The sequence below is a fragment of the Macadamia integrifolia genome, unplaced genomic scaffold, assembly GCF_013358625.1.
Source record: "Macadamia integrifolia cultivar HAES 741 unplaced genomic scaffold, SCU_Mint_v3 scaffold1448, whole genome shotgun sequence".
NCBI classification, from domain to species: Eukaryota; Viridiplantae; Streptophyta; class Magnoliopsida; order Proteales; family Proteaceae; genus Macadamia; species Macadamia integrifolia.
This window is the reverse complement of record NW_024868205.1, coordinates 98,047-114,317: the sequence shown is the minus strand read 5'-3', so window position 1 is coordinate 114,317 and position 16,271 is coordinate 98,047. Positions and strand designations below refer to the sequence as shown.

Here is a 16,271-nt window from a genome sequence, read left to right as displayed (position 1 = left end):
CGGATGCATATCGGTTGAGACGGATCCCGAATTTTAAAATAAAACCTCGCCGTGAACAGTGATCACCCGTTACGTTACATGCCAGCTCAATGTCTCTTGTTGAAGAAACGCAAGAACATGTTTTCTGTCACCGTCATCATTTGATATAGTGGTGGGGTGGTTTTGAATTTTTTTTACCCTCTTTTTCTTTTTTGTTATAATTATTATTATTATTATTTTTTTTTTCTGCTTAGCTGTTTTTTTTGTTCTTCTTCAAAGTTCAAACTCCAGAGTGACCGAGTCGTTTGGATCTGTTCCTAACGACCTGTTGGCCATTCGTAAAGATCTGCAACTGAAGTGAGATTATGGCGAGGAGACCGGACGAAGACTATGATTACCTCTTCAAGGTCGTATTAATCGGAGATTCTGGCGTTGGCAAATCCAATCTCCTCTCCAGATTCACCAGGAATGAGTTCTGCTTGGAGTCCAAATCCACAATTGGCGTCGAATTCGCCACCCGAACCGTCCAGGTATAAATCTACATATAGTATATATATCCCTCGTCTTCTTCAGTTCAGTTCTTTCCGTTCAAATCACACTTCCATGCAGCTTCTCTATGTAATATGGGATTTAGTTTTGGATTTAAGTTGTCGTTCGATCGATTTGGGTAGTGATTTGGAGTTGTGGAGCTTTTAAGTACTTCGTTTTGGATTTCTAGTTGGAGAATGATTGGAATTTGTGCTTGGATTTTGTGTCACATATGGGTTTTACTAAGTCATTTAGTGTCTGCGAATTGGTATGGAATGGATAGAGACTGGATCTAGTGGGTTCACTATTTGAGATATTGCTTCGACGTTTTGCTTTCCTTTTCTGTTAGATTATAGATCTTAAAGCAATATTTTCTTGTCAAGATCGAGATCCATTTCTACTTCTTTTTAGGTCCTAATTTCTGAGTCTTTTCTACTGATTCCGCCATGCCTTTCTAGATAGGCAATTGGTAATGATTATTGAGCATGTAAAAGGGGGGTGGGGTGGTAAGTTATTGAGTTCTATTTAATTTGTTTTGTCTCGAAGAAACTAATCCTTACAAAAAGGTCCCATCTATTCACTAGAGAAATTTGTCTTTCATCAGATGCTCCTTAGATTTCCTCATTGCTGTGTTTCAGGATAATTTATGATTTTTGGAAAGTTTTTGCCATTCATTGATAGGGTGCGTGGCATTGATGAGATTTCTGTTCTGTGTACTCCAATGAAGAGTTTAATTGTAACTTGATTTGATTTTTTTTTCCTTGTATGAAGGAATCAAACGGTTATAAGAGTATATAAAATATGCTATTGGAGTCATATTAGGAGTTTCATCTTGTTTGAGACTTGAGAGTCAAGACTTTAGATAAGAGCAGAAGCTACGTAAGGTGTAGTAAGGGGGTATTTTGTCAACTGTAGAGACATATTGTTGAATGTAAAAGGGAAAATGAACTGAGGTTCCTGCAAGATATCCAAGTTATTTTTATGCTGGCTCTTATTGATGTGTTGTTGATTTGCTCGAGGTTTATTTCTTGGTCCCTGTTTATGAGATCTGGGTTTGTTCTTGGGCTGTTTTGCTACTTCTTCAAGTTCTTCAGTTCTTCAAGTATCCATGGAGTTATTATCTTCTTTCTTAAGATTCTCTTAATTTCTCCCTCTTATTTCATTATTCTTACAACCATTCCTTACATCTGGTAGACCAAAATGTACCTCTCTTAACTCCATTTTTTTATTTCGTTATAAAATTTATTAACTTTTTCCCATCAGGAAATCTTGAATCTGTATTTGATAACCCTAATTTGTTGGTGAGAATTTAGTTTTATACCTAATGTGAAAGCTAAGAAGGATAGAATTCTTTGGACCCCTATTTCACCAGATAAGATCTTAAAGTTATCCTAGAGTGAAAAAAATTTCTTTAGTATATTATCCTAACTGAAGTTGAAGTTATTGGAGGATTCTTTGAACTGTCAGTTTACTATGTGTTACAGTCCTATTAGGACTTTGAGTCACTCTAGTGTCCTCAAATGCTAAATTCTGGGAAGTGAAGGTTTCTTAAATTCCTTCCTGTGGGACATTCTGCAGATGCTTGTTATCTTTGCCATTACTGCTGCTGTTCTTTTACCATTTGGAATTGATATTTTTCTTTGGATATACAGGTCAACTGTATTTATGTGTTATGGTTTTAAGATATGAGGATTGATTCCTTTCTGGTTTTGCAATTTATTTTTGGTCTTTTTCTGATTATGTTATGTATTATACAAAATATTGATGACCTGTTACAGACCACTGCTAATGTAGTGGCCTGACAGTCTATTTCACCCATAAGGCCATAATATCATCAGTTCACCACCACCAATCCATCATGGTATTAGGCTTCTTCTTTAATTACCACTCAAATTGTTAGATCAAACACCAAGAAATACGAAAATAAAATAGACAAAAGATTCGCACGACACAGAGATTTAACGAGGTTCACATACCAGGGTGGTGTGCTACGTCCTCAAGTGAAGAAGAGAGATTACACCCAAGCAACGGCGAGAAAACTCGCCCTGAAACGCTAGCTCGAAAACCCCCAAAAGACAACCACTTTCTCAACATGACAACAGTACATTATATACTTCAAGTCGCGGGTCGACCCATCGGGTCGCAGTCAATCCGGTCGAAGGCTTGGGCCAGATCTGCTTCCATCACAGATCTCAGAAAAACTTCCCATTCGGGTCGCCACCAAAATATGTCAATCTGCTTCCATCACAGATCTCAGAAAAACTTCCCATTCGGGTCGCCACCAAAATATGTCAGATCCGATCAATCTTGAAAACGGGTCAAGAATTTGAGGCAAACTTAACACAAACAACTGTCTGTAAACCGCAATCTGTATCTGTTGGCCTGTTAAAGTCAAGAAATTGACCACCTATGGCTGCACCACTCCTAAGAAAGGGTGATTGAGAATAAAACAAGTCATTCTCCAACTGGTTAACTCAAATATGCCAAAATCACTCTTCAATTTCTTTGATTTTTGACAATCATTGGGCCATATTCTTGAAAATGTACTCAGAGATGTATTCAATAAAATGTATTCAATAAAAGTCATGTGGCTTTATTGAATACATCTCTGAGTACACAAAAAGAGGAAAATCATAGCCTGGGCTAGCCATCCACTACCACAATGTACAGAATCAATGCAATTGATGAAACAATACATTAAAGACCCCCCAACTGCCAAGTGCTGCCACCATCCACTGATACCCAAAACCCCAAATGCTACCGGGTAGATCTTCACTGTTACCCTGCTACCTCACTTCTCAGGCCATAGGAAATCACCACACTCCATTATAATAGACAATCAGATTTGGCGGGGCTCCCCCCTTTTGATCTTTGGACAGATTTCAATCCTAAGTAATTATCCTTTCCCAGTTAATCTGGATTGAGTTATTCTACTTCCAGTGGATGTTCTCCACTGTAAGTTGTTTTTTTTTTTCTCTAATTACGGAATAACAATCTATTGATAAAGAGAAATAATGCTAGGATACAACAGCAAATGATCTGGGTAAGAATATTACTCTTAGCCTCAGCCCAAGGCAACCAGATCAAACAATAAAATAAAAATGAGAACAAGTGGCCAAAAAAAAAAAGAAGTCAAAGTTACAATCTCATAGAGGAAGGCTTTCTGCAAAACAAATTCTTGGCCAAACCGCTCCTTAGTTAACAAGCTCATTAGCGATCTTGTTACCCTCTCTTGGTGTCTTATCAGAACAAGACATTTGCCTGTGTGTCAAAGAATGATATGCTTGAGCAAATGTGTGACCTACCATCCCAAGTTGGCCCCTCTTTTCGGCATTTAAAAACTTATATGACACACTGCGAAATATTTAGCCAGTTTTTACCAACTTGCAGCACCTTCAAGCCTGCCTCTTCTGTCTAAAACTTTTTGCATGAATTTCCCTTCACCACCTCATGATTGGTGAGGTATCCCTGGTCATTGCAAAGAGAGCCATATGACTAGCATGGAGAGGGATTTCATATGCATTTAGCCTTTTGTCACGTGCAAATGGACTATGAACTTGCATCTAAGTTCCAGTCCATTATGGCCCAGTGAGCAACAAATAATCCAATCTGTGTTGGGTACAGAATAGTAAATGCAGCAAGCATAGGCCTACCTGCCAATGCTATGTGGTTTATGATTCCCTTTTTTTTTTTTTTTTTTTGGCATATTTGGAAAGTCTAATACTCTTTTTCTAATTTGCTTTCAATTTTCAAATTTAATGAAAGTTTGGCAAGCCACAATTTTGTTTCTTGGTTTATTCTTGTATTTCCGGTATTCAGTCATCTTCATATTCATTGAATAGATTGGTTTTCTCTGTGATTTGCTAGTGCTCAATTAGACATTTTGCAGTATGAGGAGTTTTTGGCAATCCCACTATGTTTCTAGGGAACATTTTGCTGCAAGGACAACAATGGAATGTTGTGACTGAGTTCACTGTCTTAGATAGTAGAAAATCTATTTTCATTTTTCCTTTTATTTTCTGTAGCTTGTATCATTGTCAAACATTGCATTAAAGGATAACAATCAGTTAAGTTTGGTGTGGTTGCAGCAACTCTGTCACCAACCCTGTAACCTTGGAGCTATCCCAAACCTGGTCTGCCTAATGGGAGGGGCAGGGCAGGGAACTTAAGAAAATCTTGTAGAGGATAGAGTGATAAGGGCTGAAGACCCATTTAGCAGATGTATTTATATATATATATATATATATATCCCCCATAGGTGTATTTAGAACTTTACACCTTCTTTTGATTGCCCCTTCTCTTATTCTAAAAAGTTCTTATAGTTAAGGGCATAATAGGGTTTTCAAAAATAATTTGAAAGTGACAAATCATTTTGTCATTATCAAATGGTGTCATTGTCATGCACATTTTTCAAATAGGAATGTGAAATGACAACATTTACTATCGTTTGAAATAAAAAAATATGTTATACCTAAAGGACAAAAAAAGTAAGGTTACAAATTATTTGACATCTTGAGGGGTGTCAATAAGAAAATCCCTATATATATATATATATATATACACACGTCATTTGGAAAAGTCAGTCTCTGAAGATTTTCATTGCCATTAATCGATTCATCTGCACAATATGCAACAGTTGGTAGAGTTAGAGTTTCTGACTTCTTTCTACAGTGCGACTATCAAATATTAAGAGGAATAAGGTATTGTGGAGTGTGGATTGGTTAGGAGAAGTGGAGATCTGTTCTTCACTAATGCAAGTTTGATAGATTGAGGATCTTTCTCTACTGCATGGGTTAAGCTGTTCTTCTCAATACTCCATGTTGAAAAAGTTAAAAGAGTCCTTAGTCTCATCTGGCTGAGAACCAAGAGAGATTAGGAGAGGAGGAAAGGAGGGATAATTAAAAGTTTGTGTGTGTGTGTGTTGGGGGGGGGGGGGGGTGGTGGACTTTGTGGTTTGGCTTGAAGAGGTTTAATGACCCAACTTGTTGGGCATATTATGGAAGATGGATGGATTGTCCGATCTAAGGCGTGAATGAAAGTCTGAAAAAATTAGATCCATAATATCTCTGTCTGCTTTTATGTCTGAAATACATCCAAAACAACTCGCTCCACAAATAGGAGCTAATGAACAGACCTGTGATCCCATAGAAAGACATCACAATCCCTTGTGGAAAAAAATCATTTGCTGAGACGGAAATAAGGATATCAGATTCTGGCCAAGATAACTGAAGTTTCAACGGATGAGAACCCTAATGAATTTATAAAAAAAGGATAGGAAAAACCAAACCTAACAGTGATCAGCTTTTTGCATACCAGATCTGAGCCCTCTAAATTCTTATGAAAGGGTGGCCAAAGCAGAACCCACCCAAACATGACATGTCTGGTTTCCCATTGAACTGGTGGCCCTACCATTCCTAAATGTATTCCCAATACATTTTCTGTGGATGCCAAACAACGGTGACTCCTCCTATCTTGGTCCAGGATAGACTGCCATCCTAGCAGTCATTCTTTTTTTACTTGTAATCATTCTTCGGTATTGGATTTGTATATTCAGGTTTATAGGATTTCGGATTCTCATTTTTAAGTCAATTCAATAGGGGAAAAGAGTCTTTTTGTTTGTTTCTTGCATTGCTCATAAATTTCTGTATTTAAATTTGGATGTCATCTCTTGTTCTATAAGGATTAATTTTTTATGAACTTATGGCGGAAAAGAGTTAAATATTGATGAGATTTGAGGATTTTCTGAGTTGGGTCTGACAAATGTGTCTCCATTCACTGATAACTTCTTCTCTTGCCGAGTTGGAAAAAAAATAAACCCAAAAGAGTCTTTTAATTCAGACAAAATGGTGAAACCTGAGTGAGTAGGACCTCTTTATTATCTGACCAGATATGGGTTACCTCTGTTAGTGTCTCCAAACTGAATATCAATATTCAACAAACTATCCGTTGAGGCTTTGTTTGTTTCAGCATAAAATAGCTATTACTGTGAAATTGTTCTTAAATTTAGTGCCACACATTTTCTAGATTTTTCCCTGGTAAATCTACAACTATATTTGACTGTAAAATCTTCCCTTGTAAAAGTTTCAATATCTTGTGCACCCTATATTGCATTATAGATGGATAGATGGATCACATATGGCCTATGTATTCGTGAAACCCATCCATATATGATTTTCACACCATATGAAAGGGGCTGCATAATTCAAATTTAATTATGATGGCATTTCATGTTATTATCTTAAATGATTTTACCATATAAAATGAATGGCAAACAAGCATTGGAAAATCTTTCAATGACACTTTACATCGTATTTTACCTCTTGCAAACAAATATTGGCAAAAAATTTCAACATTTTTCCATTACATGGAAACAAATGGAACCTTAAGGAATTAGGTAAACTAATTTTCCTAATCTAATTTCAGTATTTGTTGTAAGAAGGATAAACTAACTTTATAGGTCACCTGTTTTCTGAGTAGGTTGAGGGGAAGACAATAAAAGCACAGATATGGGACACAGCAGGGCAAGAGCGATACAGAGCAATAACCAGTGCCTACTACAGGGGTGCCCTTGGAGCTCTTCTGGTATATGATGTGACCAAACCAACGACATTTGAAAATGTTAGTCGATGGTTGAAGGAGCTGCGGGACCATGCTGACTCAAATATTGTAATCATGCTTATTGGTAATAAGACTGATCTGGAGCATCTCCGAGCAGTGGCCACTGAGGATGCTCAAAGCTTTGCTGAGAAAGAAGGCCTCTCATTTATTGAGACTTCTGCGCTTGAAGCTACAAATGTTGAGAAGGCTTTCCACAACATCCTCGCAGAAATATACCGGATAGTTAGTAAGAAGCATCTCTCTTCAGGGGAGCCTGCACCCACAAACGTAAAAGAAGGGAAAACAATTTCTGTTTCAGGATCAGAGACGACCAACATGAAGTCATGCTGCTCTTCATCTTAGATGTGATTTCGATTTTGCTTCTTGGGGGAGTGGTATTATTCTGGAAAAGTCTAGTTTCAGACTCTGTTCTCTATTGCATGGATTGTTCTTCTAGGAGTGTTTGCATGAGATATTTTACAATTGTTTTTTGTGTTTTAATGTATTCTTATTCATGATTTCAGAAACAGGTGGAGAGAATTCAGAATTTAGTAAATGAGCAAAAAAGATTAGTTTTGTAAACTTAATGGTGAATTGACAATCAAGATTAGTGTCAACATATTCTTTTAAAGGCATTATTGTACTAATTTTCTACGGAACTACTTCCGTTCTTTCAATGACAAGTTTCTATTGTTACTGTTTCTTATCAAACACCTAAAGGAAATTTGATCTAGTCTAGGCTAGATTGAACAATAATTTGATTATGATAAATACTAGAAGAGGACCAGGCACCACCTGTTATGACTACAGTTATCTGTGGCAGGCATAGTCATGGTCTGATTCTGGGATTTAGAAGGTGAAATAAAGGAGGGAGAGGGGAAATCAACGGCAGGAACAGTATATTATAGAATCCTAGATCAGCAACTCATCTTGTAATATTTTCCAGACTAAGCGTAGGATTAGGTCTCATCCTAGAAAAAGCAACTTGATTATAAGAGGAATCCAGATGAAATATAGGGTTATTGCAAGAAGAACAAAAAACAAAGCTCGATACTCGGAAACCATTTTGATAATCTAATTTTAGTGGGTATACCATTATGCTATAGCCACCATAGGAATGAGAATGCTACCTGGTTGCATTGCCTCTACATCAGCATGGGTTAATAGGAGCATGAGTTTAAGCCTCCAACAGGGGGACAGGATGGTCATCTCAGCATCTTTGTGTCTAGGCATAGGAATGCACGATTGGGTAGTCTTTTCTCCATCTTAAATTCGGATGAATTATTTAGTCTACATAGAAATTTCCAACACTTTCTGTAACCACCGATCCCATGTGAGCAGCAGGATTCAAACTCCCCACTAAAGAAGAAGCAACACATCTTGTAGTAAGCATACCTGATTTAGAAGGACAAAGCCAGTCATCATTTGAACAAATCAAGGAAAGTGATATGATAACATAGATGAAGCATTAAGGTAGGAAACAAACTATAAACAAGAGGAACTTTTCGTTGGCTCTGACTGATGAGATCACTAACAGAACCAAACTGTGAATTTATATTTACAGTATCTGGAATATTAAATCCATCTACCATTGGCATCCAAGGATCAAACCGAATACATGTAGATAAAGGGTCTCAACCGATATGGTATACGGTATTTGGTACTGTTTTGGTATGGTATAGTAAACCAATAGTAGATACCAAAACTGTATTGTCCAAAAAAATTTGGTAGGTATAGTTTTGACTCGGTAGGATTTTGGTACGGTTTTTAATTGGTACAAATATGGTTTTGGTATAATAATTTTACCTTTTTTTTTTTTTTTTTTTTTTTTTTTTTGCCTTTTGTGTATATATAGTCTGTAATTCGATATGGTTTAGTACGTATGACTTTATCCTAAATACCGATATCATATCATACTAACCAAATTTCCTTTGGTATAATTTCGGTACAATAATTTGGTATGATACGATATCGGTACCAATTTGACACCTTACTTGTAGATTGGCCACCTCTTATCCTCTTACATATTAATTTTTTTTAAAGAAAGGAAGGATACCAAGCATACAATTTCATGTTCATGAACGAAAAACAATAGGAATCATCTCCATAGAACCTAGGGATCAAATAGTGATCCTAGGGCTGGGGTAACCTAGGGACGCGTACCCAGATCCTTCCAACTTTATGATTACTCTTTGGTCCCTGGGCTCTATAGAGAGGAACTAGATTCCTCAAACTAACTCAATCACGAAGCAAATTATTATTAGGAGAATACTTAAAAGCTTTTATGAAAAAAATCCCCCCCTCCCTTTTTCTTAGGAGTGAAGAACCCCATAACTATTAGTAGTAGTGAAAAGCCTCCACTCTGATTTACTAATAATGTTTCGGGAGAGAAAATATGATGAAATGGAAGAATAATGGCACTTGGTCGTGTGACCTTTGCATGGGGGCTAATGAGGAGGTGCACAGTGACATCAACAAGAGGTGGGTTATTTGTATTCACAGGGGCAGGGCCATCATCTCCCCCCCCCCCCCCCCCCCCTCTAGGAGTAAATGCCACGCGATCAAGTAGCATCTGTTCCCATAATAATTAACTCTATGTTTAGAGAGACTTTTCCCTCAATAAGAATTACTCCTTCAATTCAGCAAAAAGCTTTTGTAAGAATAAAAAACTCCTCCACTAGGCATGGTAACATGAAAGATTACCCTATATTTTAACACCCTTACTTTAACCCTCCCCTTAAACCTCCTTTTTTAAGTTTTATCCCCAACGAACGTGGAGAATACAACCGGCTGATGCCATACAACCTATGCCATACGGCACCTTCAAATATGTGCTCAGTTAGCACCTAGGCATGGACAGAATCAGGACTCCATTATAGCGTTTATGAGCAATCGAACGCCCCTAAATAATTGGTAGATCTTTATACTTTCCCCTTCCAAAATTGAAAGCAAAAACATAAAAGCATTTTAGGAGCATTTGTATCATTTGTGAACTAGGTCATTAGTAATGAAATCAGCTCTTGAAAGAGCAGGGTTGTCACAAATGGTGTGAGAGCATCCACTATAGCCCTAATCCAAATCCTCATCTCCCATGACTTCAAAGAACCCATTCAAGCAGCTGATGAAAATGCAGAGTTTCTCTGGAAAAAGATGAGATTTTCCCTACCATTCACATGCAGTTAGTGGCCAGGGCACAAAATCAGCAATAGGAAATCCAACCTAACTTCTCCATTTACATTACCATCTTCTATTTGTCACGGGGTTTAAAAACTTGTATTCGGACATCAGATCAGCTCTTGACTCTGGTTTGAATCCACAAGATTTGTTCAAAACTCAATTCTACTTAAATCAAAACACATTTTTCACAATCAATGTCAACTAGGATCACGATTGGTCAATTTCGATTTGAATTTCATGATTCCACTAATCGTAATCCAATTTAAAAAACCTTTTTTTTTTTTTTAACTCCTCATCCCCCACTGTTTTAAGAATTCAAATCGGATCAGTTGAATAGGCCAGATTGGAATCCACGACTGATCCCGATGCCAGCCAAACTTGCAAAAAGTGGATGGCATTTGAAGAAACATCTGTCTACCTGCAATAGTTTTCACTTAAAATGCTTCCTAAACAAGGCTATTTAAGCTTGAACAATTATCAAATTCCAGTATATACACAGAAGAGTTCAGGTTGACAATATTCAGTTTAACAAGTTGCTGAATCCAAATAAGGTACCAAATGTTCAAATATTTACCAAAGATCACAGTTTAGCTTCACGACTAACAGAAAAATTAAAATACAAGAAGAACGGTTAACCACAGCAGTTGCTTTTCTGCTGAATTGGTTGCCCCTTCATTTGAACAGTGTTTGCCGGTTTCTTGTTTGCACTGGGTTGGTTTCCAACTCTGCAGGAAAAATATGAACAATGACAATGAAATTCTAATTCCAAGTAAAAATGAAATTTTCTAAGGTTATGAAGTAAACTAGAATATTTGAAAGTATTCAAATGCAATTTGAAAGAACACTTGCATCTTCCAAAAGAATCCAGTGCCAGAGGTAGACACTCCTTGTCAAATGTAAAGGATTCTGATTTGTTTAAAGTACAGAATCCTTAAGTTTAAGGTTTCCTTATTGGTCCAATAATCTTAAATGGTAGGATATGACAATGTCAAATTCATCCATTCCATATGAATAATTGTAACCCAGCCCTCTATGAACGATCAGAAAAATATAGCAACACACGATTATGTAAATACTCCAGATGAACAAGCATTAGCTCAGGTTGATATTTGGCTTAAGGAGTCTCCTAAGTAGCAGTAAAGGTGGGGGTATCACCATTATGTCACTTTAGTCATCCAATCACTCACCAAGACCAAGTCATGCATGACACCTGTTCGAGTATGATCCTACCAGAGCACAAATACATCTGCTGTCTAATCACCAGTTATCAATTTCTTCCTCTCAACTATTTAGGCTCCTAGGAACCCAAAAATTTTCAGTTAAAATTTGTGGAGATGGGTATAACACGATGGAATAAAAACTTCTGAAATTAATATTCTAATTGATCATATGGTCTCTCCGACTTTTTGCCAAGTTCCTAGAAGAATGTTCTTAGGAATCTCCCAAACTCTTCAGTCAGTCATAACAGAATAAACAAGGAGAGGTGAAACCTAATTTCAATACCTGCAATTCTTGACTTCTCAAGATCAACTTCAAAAACAATGGAACTATGAAAACAATTTAAAATGCCCGCTCCTTAGGTTGGAAATATTTTCCTAGTTAACCTCAAAAATAGGATTGTCGTCTATAAGTTGACGATATGGTATCTCTACTCGCAAAATAAAAAATTAAAAAGTAGATTCAGTGACTTACTTTTTTTCCACATGGACATCCTCCTACCAACGGCATATTCGGGAGAGCTTCTTGGGCTCAGAAATGTGCGAGAAATATAAGCCGAGAGAAGGCCCTTTTCTGCTTCTGGAGACTTCCAGATTATGAGTTAACAATTCCAAATGAAATAATTATAATGGACACATGTCTTTCGTTGGAGCAGCTGGGTTCTGAAGAATCCATAGGCAGAAGCCATAGAAGTTCCTCAAAAACATGCTCTAAAGACATCACTTGCACTGCCAAATGGACAGGAGAAACAATTTCACGTTGCCTTTTTTCTTTCAAAGGCCACAAGACATCCCTGGGAATTTCATCTAAACAAAGTTACATGCCTTCATCCATTTTTAAGTAAGTCCACCACAGACATTATCGTAGGCTTTTCTAATTCATAATCTCTTTTTCCTCTTCTTTCTTTTTCTTTTTCCTCACTCGGTTCCATGTAGCTGAACCCATTTAGTTGGGATAAGGCTGAGCTGTGTTTGTCAATCTTATATGGCTTTTCTCAATACGACTGCTGCGCCCTCTCTTAACTCACCTAGAAAACCCAAAATAAATCAAGGGCTGATATTTGCTCCACAGCACTAAAGATATCACTCAAACTGCTGATAAGGCCAAAAGATATCTCTTGGAAGTTCATCAGTAGTGAAGAAATAACATCCCTAAGTCCATTTTCTGTAAAGACCCAAGAGACATTATTATAGGCTTTACTCAGTCATAATTTTAAATTGTATTTCCTAAGAAGACTGCGGTGCCCCCTGCACACTCATTCGCCACAATTATACCATCATCAAGTTGTCTTCTTCCCACAAAGGCATCCTCAAGAACTTGCCTTATATTTTACTGCAACTTGTTTGTGTAGCATAGTTCTAGGCTGCGATTGCATTCTCCCACTTTATTTACAATGAAATTCATCATAAATAAAACCCCCCAACCAAAAAAAAAATTAAATTGCCCAGGAATATCAAGGGTGAGAAATTGTAAAAATAATAACCTCTTCTACCAGGGAAGAATAACAAAGCTCAAACTATAATTATATTCAATGAACTGTAAATTCAGTGAATATGATATGGAGCACTCACAATAAGAGGAAAGTAAGAAAAAGACTGTCTATGGTTTTACCTTTTCTTAATCTCAGCAGCCATGGTCAAGAAAGCCTGCTCCACATTAATTGCATCTTTGGCACTAGTCTCTAGGAAAGGGATCCCAAGTTCATCTGCAAATGCCTGCAGTTCATTTGGTATAGTCAGAACCAAGACGGTGAAAAAGCATATAAGTAATAGTGAGCAACTGGAAGAAAATAAGACACCATCCAGCATAGAATCCAGATCTTCTTTAACCACACAAATGTTCATGGCTACTTGATTAAATCAAAGTCACTTGATGCATAATTTTCAATCACAAATGATGAAGGGATCAACAACATACATGTTATTATTAAAAACAGCCAACAAAACAGGATAAAGTACATATAGATGAGGACATGTTTGTATTTACTTAGAGACATACAGCAAGCATCCAACATTGACTCACTCCTCAGAGACATTATTCTGTGAAATTTTTCATGGGTTTATGTAAATGGGAACAATTAAATTCATAAAAAATGTAGAGAATAACAATTTGGATTACTGGTATGCATGAAATTCATTTTTTAACCATATAAGAAATAGCTGAGAACAGTCTATTGAGAACATACAGTTCTTTTCTGCCTTAAATGAATAAACGTATAAAATCTCTCTGTGATTTATCAAGAAAAAATATTCATGAGAAATATCAGAAAGGGTATGTCTGACTTGTGAATATGACAGAGAAACCCAGTATGGCTGATCATATATATTGCCATGAAATCGGTGCTACGTACAGGAATAAATATTCAAGAGCTCAAGGATATAATACTTTCAAATGGCAGAACATGTTAGCATGTCATGCAGGATAGGTTTCCATTCAAAGGTAGTTCTCAGCGGATCAAAATTCAGTTTTGGTCAATGTTTTGGCCACTGAAGAACTGCAAATATTTTGTTAAAATATGTTAACATGCATGGGGATACTGTAAAATCATGGAATAATGCAACCATTCAGAAAATTATAGAAATTCAAATGAAACTTTTTGAACAATAGAAAATCCATTAACCAACACTTAGGAACCAGCATACTGTGTGCATGAGTAAACATTAATCTACAAAATCTTAAAGAAACCAGCACTCAGTAAATATTGGCATGTGCTATTGCTCATGTTTGGCAGTAACATCTACTCATCAATATTGATAATTCTACTGCCATTTTCATGAAGATTTTTAAGAAAGTGTGATGGAATTCAGAGTGCACACTTCCTTGTGATTTCCCACAATCAACTGGATTTAGTTGAGAAATTATTAAATATTGTTGGTGATTTAAAAAATTAAAGATATGCCACCAAGCATAGACCAAGTCTAATTACAATATCCAGGAGCTTCAGTTGTGTTTATTTAATTATTATATAATATTAAAATTGTTTTGGGGGAAAATTAATGTCTCTGGCTCTCCACAGGTTTCTCATGTTTTGGTTGACATGCTTTAAACTTTTAAGTTCAGTTAAATGACACAGTCAAAATTCTCATCAACATATTCTGTGATAACTGATAAGTATATTACAACAGAATTTGTATCAATCTCCAGGGAAATATTGGATTATGTCAGCATATTTCAGCTGACAAGTGTCAACATTTAGTACCCTGATAATTCTAACAGTGACCTATTAACCTCTAAACCCAATCGTAACATACATTCCATATTGCATAATTAAAATAAAGAAAATATTAGATCTCATCACTAATCAATCAAGAAAAGATAATTGCTCTTATGAACCATAAAAGCAGATCCGTACATTGTTAGATCAAACCCAAATATTGACAGATCAGCACATCAGGGGATTCTCCCTCCCACTGTTGTTAACTACCACTGATGAAATCTATGATCCAAAGTGAATCAGTGCTCAAACGATTCACAGACTATTGTTGAAAACTTAATTTTGGTGGTAGCACCATAGTATTTTGGGAAATCCAGGCCTAACATGGATTAAGGTGCTATCTGGGATCATAACAAAGATTCTGCTATAGTTATTGGCTAGCAATCATCAGCACACCCAGGCCATGGAAATATTCCCTCATTGGGAGGTCAAGGTATATATGTATTGAGGAAAATTTCATTTTTCAATGGATGCCTAAATCTGGAAGCTCAATAGGACAGATTGGCAAGAGACAATGTGCATGGAGAGTGCCTCTTGGTTGGGCCATTTATCAAAGGGTTCTGTTTTGACAAGGTCTTGATTGCTTGCAGTTTTAAGGTAGGATTGGCTTCTTTATACAACTTCTTGGTGTTGTTATATATTACATCATGTAATTTTCTTCTTTGTAACCCTTTCACTATTTCCAATGAAATATGTCATTTATTTCTTTGAAATAAAAAAGGCAGCAAGAAATGATGAATGTCAACTTCAGTTGGATTCTTACAATTACAGATTCTGAAAGTCAACAGACTAAATTCAGCCTTTCCATAGCTGTAAGCTCATGACAAATTACCTTAGCAGTTTGTGTATCCACAACCTTTTCATCAACCAAATCACACTTGTTTCCAACTAGAAGCTTGCAAACACTATCATTTGCATATCTGTCAATCTCATTTAACCACTGCTTGACGTTGTTGAAACTCTCCATCTCAGTAACATCATAGACAATCTGTTGAAATGCAAAAATCAGTGAAAATCTATTACCATATTTTGAAGTTGAACACAACTAAAACAACAAGAAAAACCACCCTTGTTCTTCTAACTTTCACAATACAAAGCTATTACCATAACCAGATGCTTGCACAGTTCGAAAGAGAGCACAAACCAGCTTACTCTCAAACCATTATATGTGTAATGTTCAACCATCAATCAAATTCAACGGTCTTCTCGAGTAAAAATAAAATAAAATAAATAAATAATAAAAAAATCTAAGAACTACTGGGAAAAAGTAAAAAAGGGACGAGTACAAAAATTAAGGGCTAAAGTATTTAGATTTTATTTTTAATTTAAGTCTCACCATAGTCCTGTAAACCTTTTAAAAAGATCTTTGAGAAAGGTAAAAGAAAAAGTTATTATGTATATACATATATAGCTCTTGAGAAATTTTAGACCATACACTTTCTGAGCTCTTTTCTCCAAGTACTATCAACTGCAATACAGGAGTAATTTGCCAGGGACCTTCTACTTCCCCAGCCACCAGCCCCAATGGAAAAGAAAAGAAAGGGGGAAAAAAAAAAAT

At 36.4% G+C, this 16,271-nt stretch overlaps 2 protein-coding genes across 3 annotated transcripts in view; one reads left to right on the top strand and one right to left on the bottom strand.

The window, feature by feature from the left end:
- Positions 1 to 209: 209 nt before the first annotated feature.
- Positions 210 to 7,735, top strand: LOC122063754 (ras-related protein RABA2a-like). The gene is made up of 2 exons (XM_042627461.1): positions 210 to 509; positions 6,985 to 7,735. The coding sequence occupies exons 1-2, from the start codon at positions 345 to 347 to the stop codon at positions 7,465 to 7,467; spliced, it is 648 nt and encodes a 215-aa protein (XP_042483395.1). The 5' UTR covers positions 210 to 344; the 3' UTR covers positions 7,468 to 7,735.
- A 2,986-nt stretch (positions 7,736 to 10,721) lies between these two features.
- Positions 10,722 to 16,271, bottom strand: part of LOC122063756 (ras-related protein RABD1-like) — a 9,055-nt gene continuing 3,505 nt past the window's right edge. For both annotated transcript variants that reach the window (XM_042627462.1, XM_042627463.1), the window contains exons 6-8: positions 15,546 to 15,701; positions 13,111 to 13,214; positions 10,722 to 11,006 (exon numbers count right to left, since the gene is read on the bottom strand). In XM_042627462.1, coding sequence (XP_042483396.1) covers positions 10,913 to 11,006; positions 13,111 to 13,214; positions 15,546 to 15,701 — 354 coding nt within the window. In that variant the 3' untranslated portion in view covers positions 10,722 to 10,912. The remainder of the gene's footprint in view (positions 11,007 to 13,110; positions 13,215 to 15,545; positions 15,702 to 16,271) is intronic.